Below are 16,720 nucleotides of genomic sequence, written 5' to 3' on the forward strand. Positions count from 1 at the left end.
TACCAAAATTAATGTTCTTAAGAGTTTCCACTTAAAATCTGAAAACCCCCACTTTTCATAATTTCTGTAGGAGAAGTCATTATTTCTCAACTCGTTCTTAACTTTCAGGGGCACAACAGTTTGCTGTATTACTAGAAACAACATGTATTTGCCTCAAATCATGACACCACTGAAAAAAACAAAGGCCAAAAATTGAAAATATAATTACTACTAAGAAGTTTTGTTCTGTAGTTTAGCACACCACATTCGAGTCGTAACTTACACGAGAGAACTGTAGTCTTCAGAAATAAGAGAAAGATCTGCTTGGTAGTGAAAATATAATTTTATTTTTAACAATAGCTGCCAGCAGTATACTGGTATATCTGTAAAAGATGTTCCAGAGAGTGAAAGACATAAGCAAACTACAATAAATTGTATGAACTCTTCAAGTATTTCTGCAAACAACGCTCCAATTCTTGATGTCCTGTCATGGGAGTTTCGATATCCTGTTCTGCTCCACTATTCTCCCATCCCCCCCCACCCCCTCCAGAAACAAAATGTTGGTGGCACAGGTTCTGAGGCAGATTAAATATTTTTCACTTGGGATAAAGCCTTCTTCTGAAAATATTAATTGGATGTATTCAGATAGTACTCTGAGTGGCAAAGAGTAAAAAAATAGTTGACTGTACTTCACCACTTTTTGTTCTACATTGAGATAGGCATCAGTGGGTTTGGCTCAAGCATCTTCAATTTATTCATGTCTGTGTTCCTTTGATACGAAATGCTAATTTGCTATTTTAGCATAAAAACTTGATTACATCTCTCTTCTTATCATGGAACTGCATGCAACTCTCAATCAGTTTAGACATGCCCATTGCGGAAAAAACACCAATTTTATGGGAAAATGCAAACGTACAAGCTACACGGCTGTGACTGTCCGTGTGGGATATTTACACAGAAGACCAGCAGTGAACAGTAGACGGACGGGAAAGCTCTGGAGTGCATGAAATTGTTTCAGGAGTTCACATGCCTCTTGTTCAACAGACAGCTCTTATGTGTAAGGAATCTCATCAAGAAGGAAAGCTTTGTTACGGAGGGAAAAAAAAAATAATCATGCATATACTATAATCTCTTCTCCCACACAAAAACTGGGTGAAGATGATGGGTTTTCCCTTTATGTTCAGGAAATACACAAGTCACCTGTTTTAATGGGAATTTAAGCATATTTCAGCTTGAGAATAAAGTAAGTTATTCAGCATGCTAATACATGCAACCAACTTGCAAACTGGAATGCCTACTTGAAAGGGTAACTGCTGTTTTTAAATTGTAGAAGGGGCTAGAAGCATCATTTTAAATTTAAACAGGGGGTAGATTAATTGCTGTTTGATGAAATTAAAAATGCATTTAAAGATCAGATTGTAAACAAGTTGACAGAAGTCAAAAATTTACATAGTTATGAAAGGGCTTTTTTAATTAACGTAACGCTGGTGACTGGGGCCAGATGAAAGTGCTCTACCCACACCAGACGCTAAGCCTTTTACACACCACCCTAGCTCGACTCTGCTGCTCTGAAGGGATCACCTACAGAGGTGAAAGCCGCTCGTTCTCCATTAGATTCCTGGCCCCTGCTGAAGCCAGCAAGAGGCTGGCCAGCTTCTGCCACAACACAACAGAACTGTGCTATAGGAAGCCTAAACGATACCAACTCCTTTCACACAGGACAGTTAACAGCTATCATATGGTAACCGCCTCAGAAATTGCTAACCTGGTCCTCATTTGAATTACACCCATAAGGGAAAGCCTCCGACGTTCAATACTCCATCGTACTGAGATAAGAAATACATTAGTTCCAGCGAGAGCTTTAACTTTGTTTACAAGCTTTCAGACACAATCATTAAAATACTTAATGCTGAATATAATGTATTACAATTGTTTGAAGATTGCCTAAAAAGTAGAGAGAATATATTATCTATAAAAGACAACAAGCCTGGTATTTTAACAAGTTAAGTTTTGTGTGCATTGATATGCAGGCAGCGCACACACTAGAAAATTGCATGAAAGTGTTTTCATGCTCACATGCACATAATCACCTGGTGTACTAAAGTGTGCACGCAATGGCTAATTTGCTTTTAAAAGGAATGAGGCGCAATTATCACAACCTCAGACAACTTCCAAGGGCCATCCTGATCTAGGTTTTAAAGTAGAATTAAAAACTTAAAGATATGCCCACAATCACATTGCTTCCTTTTTTTTTTTAAGAAAAAAAAAAAGGCTAACTATACAATGGCAAAGAGCACCAAAGCAATGAGGGCTGGAGTTTTTCACTCTGTGTCATTAAAAATGCTGTTATCTAACAAAAAAAGCTGAAATTGTTCCTCCTCCTAGATGTCACGTTGCAGCAAAGACTGAACCCCTACAGAGGATTATTATGGCTGAGAAACTTTATTCAGGATGAGAACGTGACATTAGAATACAGTAATTATTAAAAGGCTACAGTTAAGTTTTTCCTAACCAGGTCGCTCTGCAGAATTTTCTTTCTGTGCCCTACCACCCCTGTAATAAATCATAATAGGGTCTAAGTGTATCTATGGTTGTCTTCAAAAGACACGTAACAGGATTGCTAACTGCCTTTATATTGGAATTCTAGCTCTAGAAAGGCAAGACAAGGCACCACAAGCCATGTTATACAAATATGGATCTTGTACTGTACCTCTTCTATGTCAAACTAACTTCACGGGTATATAAAGTAGCAAAAGCAGGATGCTTAGAAAAGTCAGGCTGGTTTTCACAAAGCCAGTGCTTACAAAAAAAAAATAATTAGTGTATAAAAGTGTTTACGTGAGCATTTCCATGTTATTGCAGAATGTTAAATATTCCAAGAACAACCTACCAGGAATAGCACTTTCCAGCTTCTAAAATCAGTTAAATATAAAAGTATCTTTACAAAAAAATAGGCATATAAGGTCTAGCATTCTTTGGAGTTGTTTATGATGGTCTTTTAAAAATAACCTAGTAGTTTATTTCATGCATCAAAATCAATGATTTTAAACAAGAAAACTATTCCCTGGTTTAGAAATATTTGAAAATTGCTTTTAAAAAGATTGTAGTGCTATTCCTCAGTGTTGCTGTAAAAAGACGATAGTAGTGCAATGATTACGATTATGCAAAATTCCAGGTGCACAGACAAGCAATTAGGAAAAATTCAACATAAAAGACTGGATTTCACACACCATTTCTTTACAACAGTAATTAATAGATTTCCTTTCAGGAAAAAATGCATACTATAATTTAAGGCAAATGTTATCTTTGAAGGTCACTTTAGCTTTCTTCAGGAAAGAAACAGCTTAAAAAAGTTCCCAGAAAGACTCCCACTTTAATTGCTATCAGCATTCAGTCTTGCATCACTAATCATTGCACTGCTATTCACCATATACAGTAGCTATTTATCAACTAGGACACTAATGTTTACATGTACTTTATGACAGCACGGATTCTGTAAGTAAGTATCACCGGAAAGACCTATACAAAATAAAGGCTCTTAACTACCAAAAAGGAAGCCACTTGCAATTTTTAAGGTGAACAGATGGCAAGCATCCAGTTCTTCTGATTTCATGATGGTAAAGGGCATCCTGACAATTATTCATTTGCTGCAACTCAGAACTGGGGACAAACATAGATTGCCAATTTTTTTAAAAATTTGTTGTTTTTCTTAATCTCATCAAGCTCTTGAAGACACAACTAAACACTAACTCTGAACTGCAAGCTGCCTGCTATAGTACTAAAGCCTAGATTCAAACTTTCCTGATGTCTGAGGTCATTCAAATCCAAGCTTTACATTTGAGTCCATTCTCAACCACTACTGTGATTTCAAATCCAAGAGAGTATTTTTTAAAAAAAACATTGCCAAATATTCTGCAAATGGCTCTTTTGGATAATAAGTTCCCTTCTATATGTAAATAGGATAGACAAGCAGGTACAGTTCAACGTGTCATGGATATGACAATTGTCTACAGATCTTCTGGAAAAGCAATAAATTCCAAAATACATAAATATTCCTTGTACCATATAGCAAGACAGCATCCTAAACCAATTCATAGACAGGGACCAAATGTTTGCAAAGGAAAGCAGTAGGGGCAAGATAACCCTTCATACTGAAGGGTTACCCCAGTGCAATATTAACATAACTGCATTAATGATATTCAAACTTGCTGTGAAAGGAGGTAAGGAAAAACAAGCCTATAATTAAGTCTGAAAACTTTAGGTAATTACTGTACCTGGTCTATCCACCATAACTTTGAATAACTGCAAGTTCATGCAAAAAAAATTGCTATCTTATATGAAAAGAGCAGTCTGTTAGAAGCATTGTTATGGAATATGCAAGAAGTCATCTCTTTTGCAGGTGTTTACTTGGTGAGTCTCTTGGCTACATCGCTGTAAGCAATTTCAATTTCTTTGTCTCCAGGACAGGTATTGGTGAATTCATCCCTGCTATAAGCATTTGTCAGGTATCTCCAAATCCCTGTCATTTCCTTGGGAATCTCAAAGTTGCGGTACTTTTTGGCCACCACCTAGAAAAAAAGAAATAGATTATGAATTTACATTAATCAGCTTAAACCACTTTTCCAGTCCTTGTCACGCTCCTGCTAAGTTATCCTTCCAACACGTACACTCAAGAGTCACTTCTAAAGTCAGTAGTTACCTGCCCCTCTGGGATATCCCGGACCTGGCAGCACACTGCCTTGCTTCATTTGTATTACTGTCCTCACCAAACTAATTACTTCTGCACCCAGGCAGAAACTTAATCTGTGGCTCCATCTGCAGTACAAAACTGACAAAGATCATCGGAGACAGTGAAAAGAAATCAAACCACGATTATATAGGCACATCACTCCTGTAGCTATTCTAGGTGGCTTCCTCTTTCTAGGCTTCAGACTACTTTTTTTAAAAAAAAAAATTAAAAATAATGCAATCTCTGTATTTCACGTTGTGTCATTTACTTTGTCATTAACAGACAGATGTGAGAAGACATCTGCTTCAAACATTTCCTGGTCACACGATTTTCACTTTCCTTCTTCGCCCTCATTCTTTTAAGCTTTGCAACTTCCTGTGACCACATTCGTCAGTGCAATAAAATGGGTTTTGGCTTGTGCCGTTTTATCATCTGCTGCCCAACTTGTCCACTGGTTCACACCTTCACTGAACTCAGCTGCTCTATCCCCAAACTAAAGCCCTTGTGAACTACCCAAATCTTCTGTCATTTCATGGACTGTTAATACTGTTGTTAAATTTACATGGGAGCTTACAAACAGCTGAAATTAGCTGGACTCCAGAATGTCATAAACCATAAGCATTTTGTCCTTCATCATCACATGTTATGCGATATACTAGGCATTTACCTTGACAATGTGCAGTTTGGGTAGCAGGTTGCAGTCTGCTAATGTCATCTCATTGCCATCCAGAAACTTGCGGGTAGAAACTGTAATATCCTCCATGCTATTTTCATCTATCTCATCGGGAAGAGGAGAGTTCAGATACTCGTCCAGTTTCTGGAGGGTTTTCAAGAGGCCACGTTCTAAGGCTACAGAGAAAGGAACACTTTTAAGAACCAAAAAGAAAGCCAAACCACAGCACACAACTTTCAGAGCCAATTACATATTAGTGTACAATTACAATTAGATATTAGTAACAGATCTGGAAAAAAATATTAAAAAATCCGCATCACTGTACGGCCCAGAACAGACCACATACTGAAGGATTTTTAACCCTCATATAATTTTTGTGGCAACACTACTGCTGGAGCTGCCTTCATGGACACTAGTAACACTGAAACGGAACTAGAATCCCTTTAAGTATCACACAGATGCAAGTCATTTAAAATCTGGTTTATACATGAGTTTGCACTAATTTAATATACTCTAAGACTGTCCACAAGTGTTTATTTTTGGTTTTAAAAGTGGCTTATGTCAGTTTCTTAAGACTATTCCTAACTGGCTTAAACTAATTAGAATTAAGCTATGCTAGGGTTTCTATTAATTTAAACATAATCTGTTTAATGTCACATGCTCAGCTAACAGCCACAACTAAACAGGCAGACTACCAAGGAGGTTTATGGAATACAGCGGCAGAGGGCAGCACACCCCACAAAATGGCAAAAGCATTTCTCGAATTTTTGCAAGTATTTTGCACCTCCCCATTTGAAATACAGCAGAAAGGCATTCGATTCCCTGACTTAAGTTTGCTCTGCAAGTACACTGAGGACAAAAGGTTTGTACTCAACTATTTCAAAGTCTAATTGTGCATCCTTTCTCTCTCCTTGATGTCCCAACATCCATCTACTATGTGGTCTCCACACAGAAAGGTCTTAATCCTTTGAAGAAAGTGACGTGAACTAAGCTTATGTCAGGGTTCTGAATGGGAGCCCTCAGTCCTAGAAAGGTCAAATAATCAAGTGTGCAGAAAGGCCTCACAGCAAATGCATGGAAACTCAGCTGCTGGGGCATGACACAAATTCTGCGTGGGATTTGGCTCTGGACATTAAAATAATTTCTACTTAGTTCAAGAGTTTTGAGTGGCTGTTGCATAAGTTTCAATGCCAGGAATATTTACAAACCATGCATATCCTACTAAAAAGGATTTTAGTAAATTTAGCATATTTTTTTTTCACAAGAGAACCATTTAGGCTCCTACCCTTCCAACACAACCCCAGAGTGGGATCTCAGGTGATAAATAACATGTATGTAGCTAGGAAGATCAAAGGACTGAGACTTGAGTGTGAAACATGGGACATACGCTAAATAAAGCACAGATACACTAGTTGGAACTCTGCAATGGCCAGTGCTCTTCTAACAAGCACAGAAAATACAGACCCTGTCCCAAAATTATCTGAGACAAGAGCTGAGAAAGGGGTATGAAAAGATGTGGAAACAGAACTATGACACAATATTAGCCTGCATGTTTGTTATGCTGGCTATCTCCCGTATCAGAAACTGAACGCTAACTGAAGTTCTCTTGGGAAGCGTTGAAATCTTTGTCTCTGACCACTAACTTTAAACCACAGGTCTAATTCATGACACTTCCTCAAGTGTCCATCAACAGGCAGCAAAATTTGCCAGGGAGACACTTCATGGTAAAGCTGCTCTGAAAAACACAAAATAATGAAACAACGTGTGCACAGCTATCAGCCCCCAAGCAACTCACCTTCATTAGCTTCTGGTCTAGAATTTTTGATAAATGCAGAAAATTTGGCAAATATATCCATTCCAGCAGTGTTTGACTCTGGATGCTTTGGTGAAAGTTTTAGGTACCTAAAAAGTAGAAAGGAATAGATCTACAGCACATTTAGCAGAATAATGTTCATCAATATATTAACTAGCACAAAAAGGCCCTTTTTAAAAATATTCTACATTACGTATTTACCAATTTATCCATTTCAGACTCAGTTTTTAAGTGTAGTATCATAGACTTCTATTTAAGATTTTTTTAAGCCCAGCACTTTTCAATCACTTTTCAGAGGAATACCAAAGCATGTTTCTGCTTTCTGAATCAGGCATTTGTTTCAAGCACAGAGGGTCTGAAACAGCCCAGGGTCACAGGAGCAAGCTCCCTTTAGCACAGCAGTGCTGCCAAGGGGACTCATCACAGTTCTGTAAACAAAAATATAGTTAGGGACCAAACACGTAACAAATTAAACACTCTTGTCCATCCTCTGTTCACTGGAGATTTTTTTTTCATTTAAATTAATATCAGCTCTCCCAGAATATCACAGGCTCCAAATCTTTTAAGAAAAAAACTGGAGTCTTGCCACACTAAAAAGACAAAACAGTTCAGTCTGCTAAAGGCAGTGTCCACATTTTGCAACTGCTTGCCAGCTGAAGAAGAAAGCCGACAGTTTAGAGAAAGTTTGAACACATTTCTCACGCTTGTGCTGTGTAATCTAATTATTTTAAAAAGTATTCAGTATTCTACCATAATTTCCAAAAACTACACAATCAATCTCCAGGACTCATCACTATTCCTAGTATGAAGGAATTAATTTAAAAAAAATTATTTCCAAGTTGCATTTAGTAATCACTGGTTCTGTACAATCATCAACTGCCCCTCTGCTTATAGAAAGCTGGAAGGAGTTAAAAAAATAATGTAACATTAAATACAAAGTTCACTGACATTCCTGGTGAGAACACGCCAAATTCTTGAAGACTTAAGTAACTCCTTACTTCTAGGAGAATGACCGCAAATACAAGTCTCCAAAAGGACACCACATATCTCCTTAAAACAGATTCCCACAACAGTTTATTACGGAGTTAGGCCTAAGTTTCGCCTAGCACGCTCACCTTGATTTATATTATGTAGACACAGCATCAGAATAGCCTGCCCCAGTCATCAAAAGGAAAAGTCATTTAGTCTGAAAACCGCAGGAAGAATGACAGAACTCTACAAAGGCCAATTTTACAATAATCTTTACAAGAAAATTTTTAACATAAAGATGAGGGAGCTAGAGGGAGAAAGGGTATGACAAGCAAGGACTCCAAGCTATTTTCAATGTCTTATCTTCAGTTTATTGATGCTGAAGAACATCTTAATTAGCGCAGAAAACCCCTGAGAGAACACTCTGTTTAAATCTAAGGTGACAAATCATCATTTTAACACTTACTTGGGTGGAGCCAAAACATCTTCCAGGAACTCTTCAATCTTATTCACATCTGTTTTCACTTCACCATTGTAAGTTATGAAGGGCGGATGAGTGCCTGGAGCCAAATTTTGAAGGTCTGCTGGTTTTCTAGGGTGAAATACAAACCAACGCAAAAGTAAGCATGGGACTTCCACGACCCTAGCTTTCATTGCTACCATCACAAAAGCACTGCCTGAGGTTTTCACATACTTGCAGTTTTAAAAAAGATATCACCAGTTTTCTATTTAAAAAGCGACTTTAGAGCTTAATTAGCATTTTCAATATATACTTGATAACAATTAATTTCAAACACTTAAAAACAACTGCTTCCTCTTATCTCGGGCTATATGTTTTCTCAAGTCAATTTACTGTTGACTGGGGGGGGGGGGGGGGGGGGGGGGGGGGGGGCAGGATATACATACCACACAAACACACTCCCAAGATCTGTAGTACAGTTTATATATAGCATAATCTGCACTCAGTGATAATCCTCCCCCTTTACACAGAGCTTCTCTGGAAATAAGCAAGTCTGATATAGAGCACTATGTATAAGCCATTTATTATGTGCACACAGAATCTGGTTCTAGACAAGGTGACAAGATGCTTAAAATTAAGCATTTAAAAATGATGCTTAAAGCTTCCTCCAGTGAAAAAAGCTATTGACAAATAAGAGCAGCACACTTGGGCAAAGGGAGGAGAATCCTCGACGTTAGTATGACTAGATGCAAGAGAAACAGAATCAAGCTAAAATACTCATACGTTTCTGAATCTTAAGTCAGTTTTGGCAGTACCTCCCGTTGTTCACTCCAGTTCCTCTCTCATACTTAGCAAGCTAAGCCAGTCTATTTTATAAGCAATTGGCTTCTCTTCTCTAGTTGTGCCTTGATGCTGAAGTGACAAGGAACAACACTGCAGGCATTTATCTAGGAGCCTACGTGTTAGCTGCGCATATACACCTACCTACTCCTTCACCCCAAAATGCCTAACTTACTCTTTAATGTAAAGCTCTCACATCTGCTGCCTCAGCAGATTCAGATGCAAAGCTGAAGTCAATAATGAGATGAGGATCTATTACAAGCTACAAAATCTAAAGCACCATCTAAAAAAGCTGCAGCCAATTTCTCCCCAGTACATCATCATGGTATTAGTCCCATGCTAGTGCAACTGCCTCAGTGCAAGCAGAAATAAAATTACAGTACTGCTCGGCACTTCTTCAGTAGCAGCACTTAAAATCTCCCTCTGATGAAGCTATTAACTGCAGTCCAGGATGACTACTCAGAAGGACACAGCCTGTCTGACTTCTCCAAGAACTTCTCCACGTTTTAGAGGACAGTCTGCAATTCCTAGTTCCCCCAGCCACCCCTGTGTCCTAACATCCGACAGTACACACGATCCAGGTGAGGCACGACTGTACAATTACATTTCTGTCAAGCTGACCAGAGCACACACTACAGGATGACCGCCACCTTTTGCTAACATTACACTGGGTGAGGAACAACAAAAGATATCAGCTCCTGCAGAAAGTTTGCCAGGGTGGAAGTTGCCCCTCTGTTACTGTTTGAACAAATCCAAACCAGACCGTAACCTTTGAGCTGGGTTTGTGCTTTGTACAATGTGGCCACATTTGTCAGCCAGCATCAGGCATCCAGAAACTGGATTTACTGGACACTGGAACTACAGTTCAAGAAAACCTCCTGACTGTACCGGACAGGGAAACTAGATGAGTAATAAGCACAAACATGGTCAGTTGGGGTAGCATGAGAAAGCAGTCTTTCCAGGGATAGCACTCATAGGCTCCATAAACTAAGCACAGTTTACAAGCTGATCTTGTAGAAATGCTCCATTTCTTACAAAATTAAGAAACCCCTGACAGAATTTCATGTCCTGCCCACACAGCAACAGCCTATAGTGCCAAAGTGTACCAACAACAGATAGGAGCACTTGGCAGCGTATGTTAAACTGAATCTCGTATGTAACAGTGTTAATTCCGTTGCCTGGCCAAAAGCAGGTGTTTATTATTAATACAAGAATTTTATCATTTTCAATAAGCTTCTAAGAAGTTATTTCTCACTAATACTTGCCATCAACCTCTTACTTTTAGGATTTCAAGTCTGCCATCGGTTAATGCTTTAAGTAATTTAAACTCTTCATTTAAATACAGTGTTGTAACGCACAACAATTACAGGAAGTCATCGTGGCTCACTTCCAATTTCGCATGTTGGCTAGATAAAATTCCTCAAAAGGAATGTTATTTTAAAAACAAACACAGGCAAGACTACCAGATTTGCACTAATACTATCAAAGAAAAGATTTTATTTCAGAAACAGACTAATGAACTAACCAAAAGTTTCCCAAAGAATCAGAGTTCATCTCAAGGATCCCAGAGCATTTTATTAACCCCTCTTGCCACTCCACTTAGACCACCTGTGTCTTTCAAGAAAAAGAAAGCAGAGATTAACAGCCCACAGCCAAAGCCCAAACATAATACAGGGTTTGACTTCCAGTTTGCTGCTGCTGCCAGTAGATCATAAACAAACCCTGGTTTACCACATAACAAGCCACAGTCTTTGGAGTACCAGGAGTACACAGGAATAGCCTTAAAAGGCTAAGAGTACAGCTTCCCTTAACAGTCAAACAGGAAGGCAATTAAAAATTTTATGGTGAAGTTTACTTCAGAGATAAAGCTGGACAGCTTTGTTTAAAAAAAGAATATTCCCTAACCACTCAAAACAATTCCGTAACTAGTACCTGCCCCAAAGTTTACTGGAGTATTTGAAGGTAGGGCCACATACTTAAATATCTGACTACCATTAATTAAGTGGGCAGGCTCTTTAACACCAGAGTTAAGGTATAAATATTTCATGGCTTTACCACAAACCAGAAGAGCAACTAGCATTCAAATCCTATCTTGAAGATCAGATAAAAGCCAGCTCCCAAACGTAACATGCTCTAGAGTGATTTATAAATTACACAAGTACTCCAATGAGTGTCTGAAGAATAACATGGTGTGTGTGGGTGTGTGTGTGAAATGCCAGCAATAAAAAACAACCGTTGCCAGTTCCTAAGCAGTATTTTATACTGCTCAAGTTGTATTCACCTCTGGACAGTCTTTGGTATTTACTAATCTCTTTGTTTAATCTTTGGCTGTCAACATAATTGTGAAACCACACAATCAATATGTTTAAAATGGGATTTCAAAACTTAACTGAATGCAAGCCTGGCCTTGAATATTGTAACAAGCCCAACAAATGATTTATGTACTGCAACTCTGTTCTAGTCACCAGAACAAGTCAAATCTCTGAGCACTGAAATGCTCCTTCTGAACAGGGAAAGAATAAAGCTTCTGTCTGACTAAACAGAAGCAAGAAATGCCTGATTTCTTTGAAAGGGTGGTACATCCCACTTCGTTTGCCTATGTGCATATTTTTGTGTCTTAACAGTAGAACTGAGAACTGCAAAATGTTCTTTTGTTAGCACAGTATGATGTCCAATGCAGTTATAGATGGGGAAAATACACGCCACAGAATCAGTCAAACCAGACTCAGTTTTTCCTGTGCCCAAGTTACTTGCTTGCGAACTTTTGTACCCAACCATGACCTTAAGCCTCACACAGCTTGCCTTACTGTTGTGTAGAAATTACGTTATAAGGCAGAAGCATGGTTTCCAAGTAAGCTCATTTTCTTTTTTTTTGGCTAGCAAAATAAATTCAGATGCTTAAAACCATCAATATCCAGCTCTTCCACAAGTTTGTGTCTTTAACAGGAACAAAAAGAAGAGAGGGCAATTGGATTGAATAATGTACTTGTAAAAGCAGTTCCTTGTGACACAATTAGAAGTATTAAGGCAACATCTAGTACCTTTATCATTCTGTTAATTCTAACAGGTGAAAGAAACACCATCTGGTATAAAGCATTTCCACTTGAGCAGTTGGCTGAACTGGATATTCTACAAACAACACTACAAGGAGGTATTAAGACAATCCAGAAGGTTGGATTTGTATTTATGAAGCTTTAAATAAAGTCTAAAAGAAATTAAGTTTGTATCAACATCTATTCAAATCTGAATTAGCTTCAGCAGTCCTTCACCCGAAAATACATTCAGTATACAACAAAAGAGTTTATTTGACCTATTCCCATGAAGTTTGTTAATTTTGTACTTATTTTGTGTTTTCCCCTCCTCAATACAAAAAAAAAAAAAAGAAAAGCTAGCTTTCCTTGTGTAAGAAAGGACAATTTTAAACATCTGCAACTAGTTTAAGTTCTAAAAGTCAGTCTTACATCCCATGCCCCCAACCAATTAACTCAAAGTTGCCAAAGGGACACAAATAAAACCAATTCATCAGGCATCTTTGGCATTTTAATGGTATCTCTCAGACTATTCAGCAGTAAAAATGCTTCCAAGCAGAAAACGTCTCTTTCAACCTTCTTCTCACACCCCCACCCCCCCAATAACTGCAATAGGTTAAATAACACCATCATTAAAATTAACGGAAGTCCAAAACTACGAACAGCACGCAAGCACAAGTTTTACTCCTGAGGTTTCCACACACCACATGCAGTGCTAAATGGAAGATATGATATATTTGGTTTGTGCACGCCGGCAGCAACAACTGTATTTGCAGTAAAATCCCACATGGGCCAGAGAAGATCTTTAAGCTGCTACAAATGCATACACAGTTGACAAAAGCTGCTTTTTCCCTCTCCGTTTGAGTGGACTGCCTCAGCCTTACTACACATGGAAGTATTTAAAACTAGTTGCCAGCACTGAAGCAGCAACTTCAGTGATTTTTAAAAATTGGAACAAGTCACCTCCTTCAAAAAAATTACAAGAAAAGGTTAAGTCTAGCAGGGTGATTTCTTTCTTAACATGTTTTACACTTGGTTCGCTGGAGAGCACTGTATATTTCTGTTGGCTTTATTTCTGAAAATGAAGTTTGTAAGCACTGGCAGTCTCTCCTCTCTCCAGAGTTCAGTAACTAACATTACATTAGCACCGTGAAAACATTACTTCACACAAAAAAACAAATATAAGGCCTCTGCTGAATTTAGCATTACCACTTCTAATAAAAGTATACCCAATTTAGGAAATTAAGACTCATGGATTAACATCTCACCCTTCTTAGCCACCAAGATATTCATTTCTTAGATGGAGAAGTTCCAGTTTAGGTGACACACAGCATTGTGACATATCTGGCTAACACTACACAAAGGGAGAATATTTTAGATTTTATTCCTACCCATTTCACTTCTGTCTCACTCATATTTACCTCATGGACAGATGTTTTCACACTTTTTATTCTTATTGCATAATAATCAATATCTTAAAATCTTTCAAGATGAATAGGCTGTACATTAGTTGCGACAGTTATCCGATATTCATTGGAGATTTGATCAAAGATTGGATGATCTAGCAGTCTTCACCTGTGGGATCTCGGTGTGAAGTTAGTAAGTCAGTATTCAGTTATTAGACTTCATGTCAGCTATTAGTTTTACAGGAATTAAATAACCGTACAGGTATTTAACAAGTTCAAGAGAATTTATCAGACCCATTCGTTTTGGTTACAGATACTTGTAAACAACCATCAATGAATGCCCCATTTACATCAAGGTTGCCTCTTAGTATTTATGAGGACAGATTTTCTTTTCAGTTTCAGAAAATAAGCCATGCAAGTTTGAAAAGCCCCAGACAAACATTTGTTACACCAAGTGTGCTGTGTGCTCTTGCTTGTCAGATAAACCAGGTATTTCTTACCTCTTTAGGTCAACCGTTGTGACACTAAACACCACTCCCTTCAGCCAAAGAATCATGAACAGCCTCTGAGAAAAAGGACAGTTTCCTATGCTTTCACCATCACTGCCAGCCTGCAGAAGAGAACAGATCATTAATTAGAAGGCAGGACTGTGCCACCTACACACGCTTACAATTACTGAAAGATCTTTAAAGACAGACTCAGACTCAGTAACAGACCATGGGTTTTACTGCCTGTACAGCCTTCACATCACTAACTCTTCTGAAGACCCTTATAAGAAGCTTATAGCCAAACCTAGTATCACCTTGCAGGAACACTCCTTTGCTCTCAAAGTCCAGCTGACACATCTAGACCAGATATCCTGAAGGTATCTCCCTATAATGCACAATGATGAACATCCTCAGAATACTGAAATACTCTTCAAGGTATGCACAGACTTCTGCAGTGTTTTGTTTTGGTTTTTTTTAATACTTGCACCTTCTAATTATTTTTTGCTACAGACAATGAGGATTTTATTACAGTGAAATCTGCATATTTATGAAGTCAACTAACCTATTTGTCATGTCCTCCAACAGCTGCTCAGAAAATGTAGCAAAACAACATTTCAGACAAAGTTATCTTTCACACTGAAGATGATCCAACCGCTCTTAATAGTCAAGAAAGGGCAGCTAATCGTACCCATCTGAGCAGCCCCACCTTTTGATGGCAGTTTTCCAATGTCAATGTTGTTCTTTGTTCTTTACTATTCTTTTTCCTTCTATAAAGCATAGCTAATTAAACATAGTCATCTTCCAGTTTATTGCTTGTATCTCTTGCTGTGTAGTGCTACAGTGAGCCAACTGCAACCAGGAACTATGAATCTTTATTGTATTGCAGGTGTTGTAAGGAAAGACATTAACTGTAAGTACATAGAGACTTCACTGACAATAAAGTTATATTCCAAAGGCACTTTTTATAGGCAATTTATCAGTAAGTCTTTGTCCTACCACAACAAAGGTCCATACATAGCAACAGTAAGCCGCTCCAGAGCTCCCAGTGATGGCATGCATCTCATGATTGCTCTGACAATGAAGTATGTATTGCTGAGTTGGAAAATCTTAGTTTTTAGGCTAGAATTAGACATGCAAAACATTGAATCTTGTTATAAAATTCAACCCTCTGAAAAGAAAACCGGTTCACTAGTTAAAACAGCCACATATGTCAGATTATCTTGACATGTACTCTACATTAGGCAAGTTTCAAAGCATTTTATTTGAGTACTTCCAGGAATAATTTTTATCAGTACAATTCTCAAAGCCTCGCTAATTCTTCTATCATTACTATTACCCATTCCCTAGGCCATTTTAAAACATATTGTAGGATATGCTGGCTGTACTCCTCAGAGAAATGACAGAAAACAATTATGTTCACCAAGCACAGACTATAAGTATCTGGTTGGTAAGAGTTTACAAGAACTAAGCTTTAGGACCAGAACTAGAGAAAGGCCTAGACACTCAGGCAAAGGAACTACTTTTTCTTCCACTTTTTCTTCAGTTCTCTGCCAGTTCCCAGCCACACACGGATTGGGAACCACAATGAGGAGAATGAAGTTTGCACGTTAAGAAGAGTAACAGTAGGATTTTCTAACAGCAGGATTTTCAAAAACCAGGAAAACAGATTTTCCATGAAACTGTGTTAAATTCAGAAACTTCTTTTTTAAAAACTCACGGTGCTTCTGCAGATAAGGCTGATTTCCTTAATAGCTGTCAATGAATACCAGAAAATGAGTATTCATAAATTGATTTATGTTGCCTCAAGGTTACGGTCTCATTTCTACAAATATCCCTCCTGTCAGAGCTGACTATTCTTCTGAATACTTTGCTGTGGAGAATACACAGAGACTTTTTTCTTCAAACCTTTATTAGTGTCATCAACAAAGATCCAAAAGAAAAAAGAAGTTGTCTTTCTGCCATGAATTTCAAAATGCCACCTCTGTCCTTGGAAAGGAACGTAAAACTTGCAGTGGATTAATGATACTAGATTGACTTAAAAACTGACATGTGACTTCTCAAGTGGTCAGGAGACTAAATTCTAAAAGCAGCTATAAAAAGGATAAAACAGTCAATTTGGTTACTCTAGGCATTGTAATTTATACTAGCTCAATCCACAGTTTTCTATTGTGCTGTAAGGATTCTAGCTACTATATGGATTGATGTGTTCCTACCTCACAAGATGCTCACATAAGGAAAGACTTCACTCTGCAGTCTATTCCCAATAGCTGTATGCTTTTATGGATGTTAATATTTAACTGCAATGCCATCCCTCCAGATAGCAATGTATATTTT

General features: G+C 38.0%; 1 protein-coding gene across 2 annotated transcripts in view; it reads right to left on the reverse strand.

The window, feature by feature from the left end:
- Positions 1-303: 303 nt before the first annotated feature.
- Positions 304-16,720, reverse strand: part of CLIC4 (chloride intracellular channel 4) — a 33,149-nt gene continuing 16,732 nt past the window's right edge. For both annotated transcript variants that reach the window (XM_055799733.1, XM_027782051.2), the window contains exons 2-6: positions 14,399-14,508; positions 8,630-8,755; positions 7,177-7,283; positions 5,376-5,557; positions 304-4,547 (exon numbers count right to left, since the gene is read on the reverse strand). In XM_055799733.1, coding sequence (XP_055655708.1) covers positions 4,383-4,547; positions 5,376-5,557; positions 7,177-7,283; positions 8,630-8,755; positions 14,399-14,508 — 690 coding nt within the window. In that variant the 3' untranslated portion in view covers positions 304-4,382. The remainder of the gene's footprint in view (positions 4,548-5,375; positions 5,558-7,176; positions 7,284-8,629; positions 8,756-14,398; positions 14,509-16,720) is intronic.

Source organism: Falco peregrinus, chromosome 3 (assembly GCF_023634155.1).
Source record: "Falco peregrinus isolate bFalPer1 chromosome 3, bFalPer1.pri, whole genome shotgun sequence".
NCBI lineage: Eukaryota > Metazoa > Chordata > Aves > Falconiformes > Falconidae > Falco > Falco peregrinus.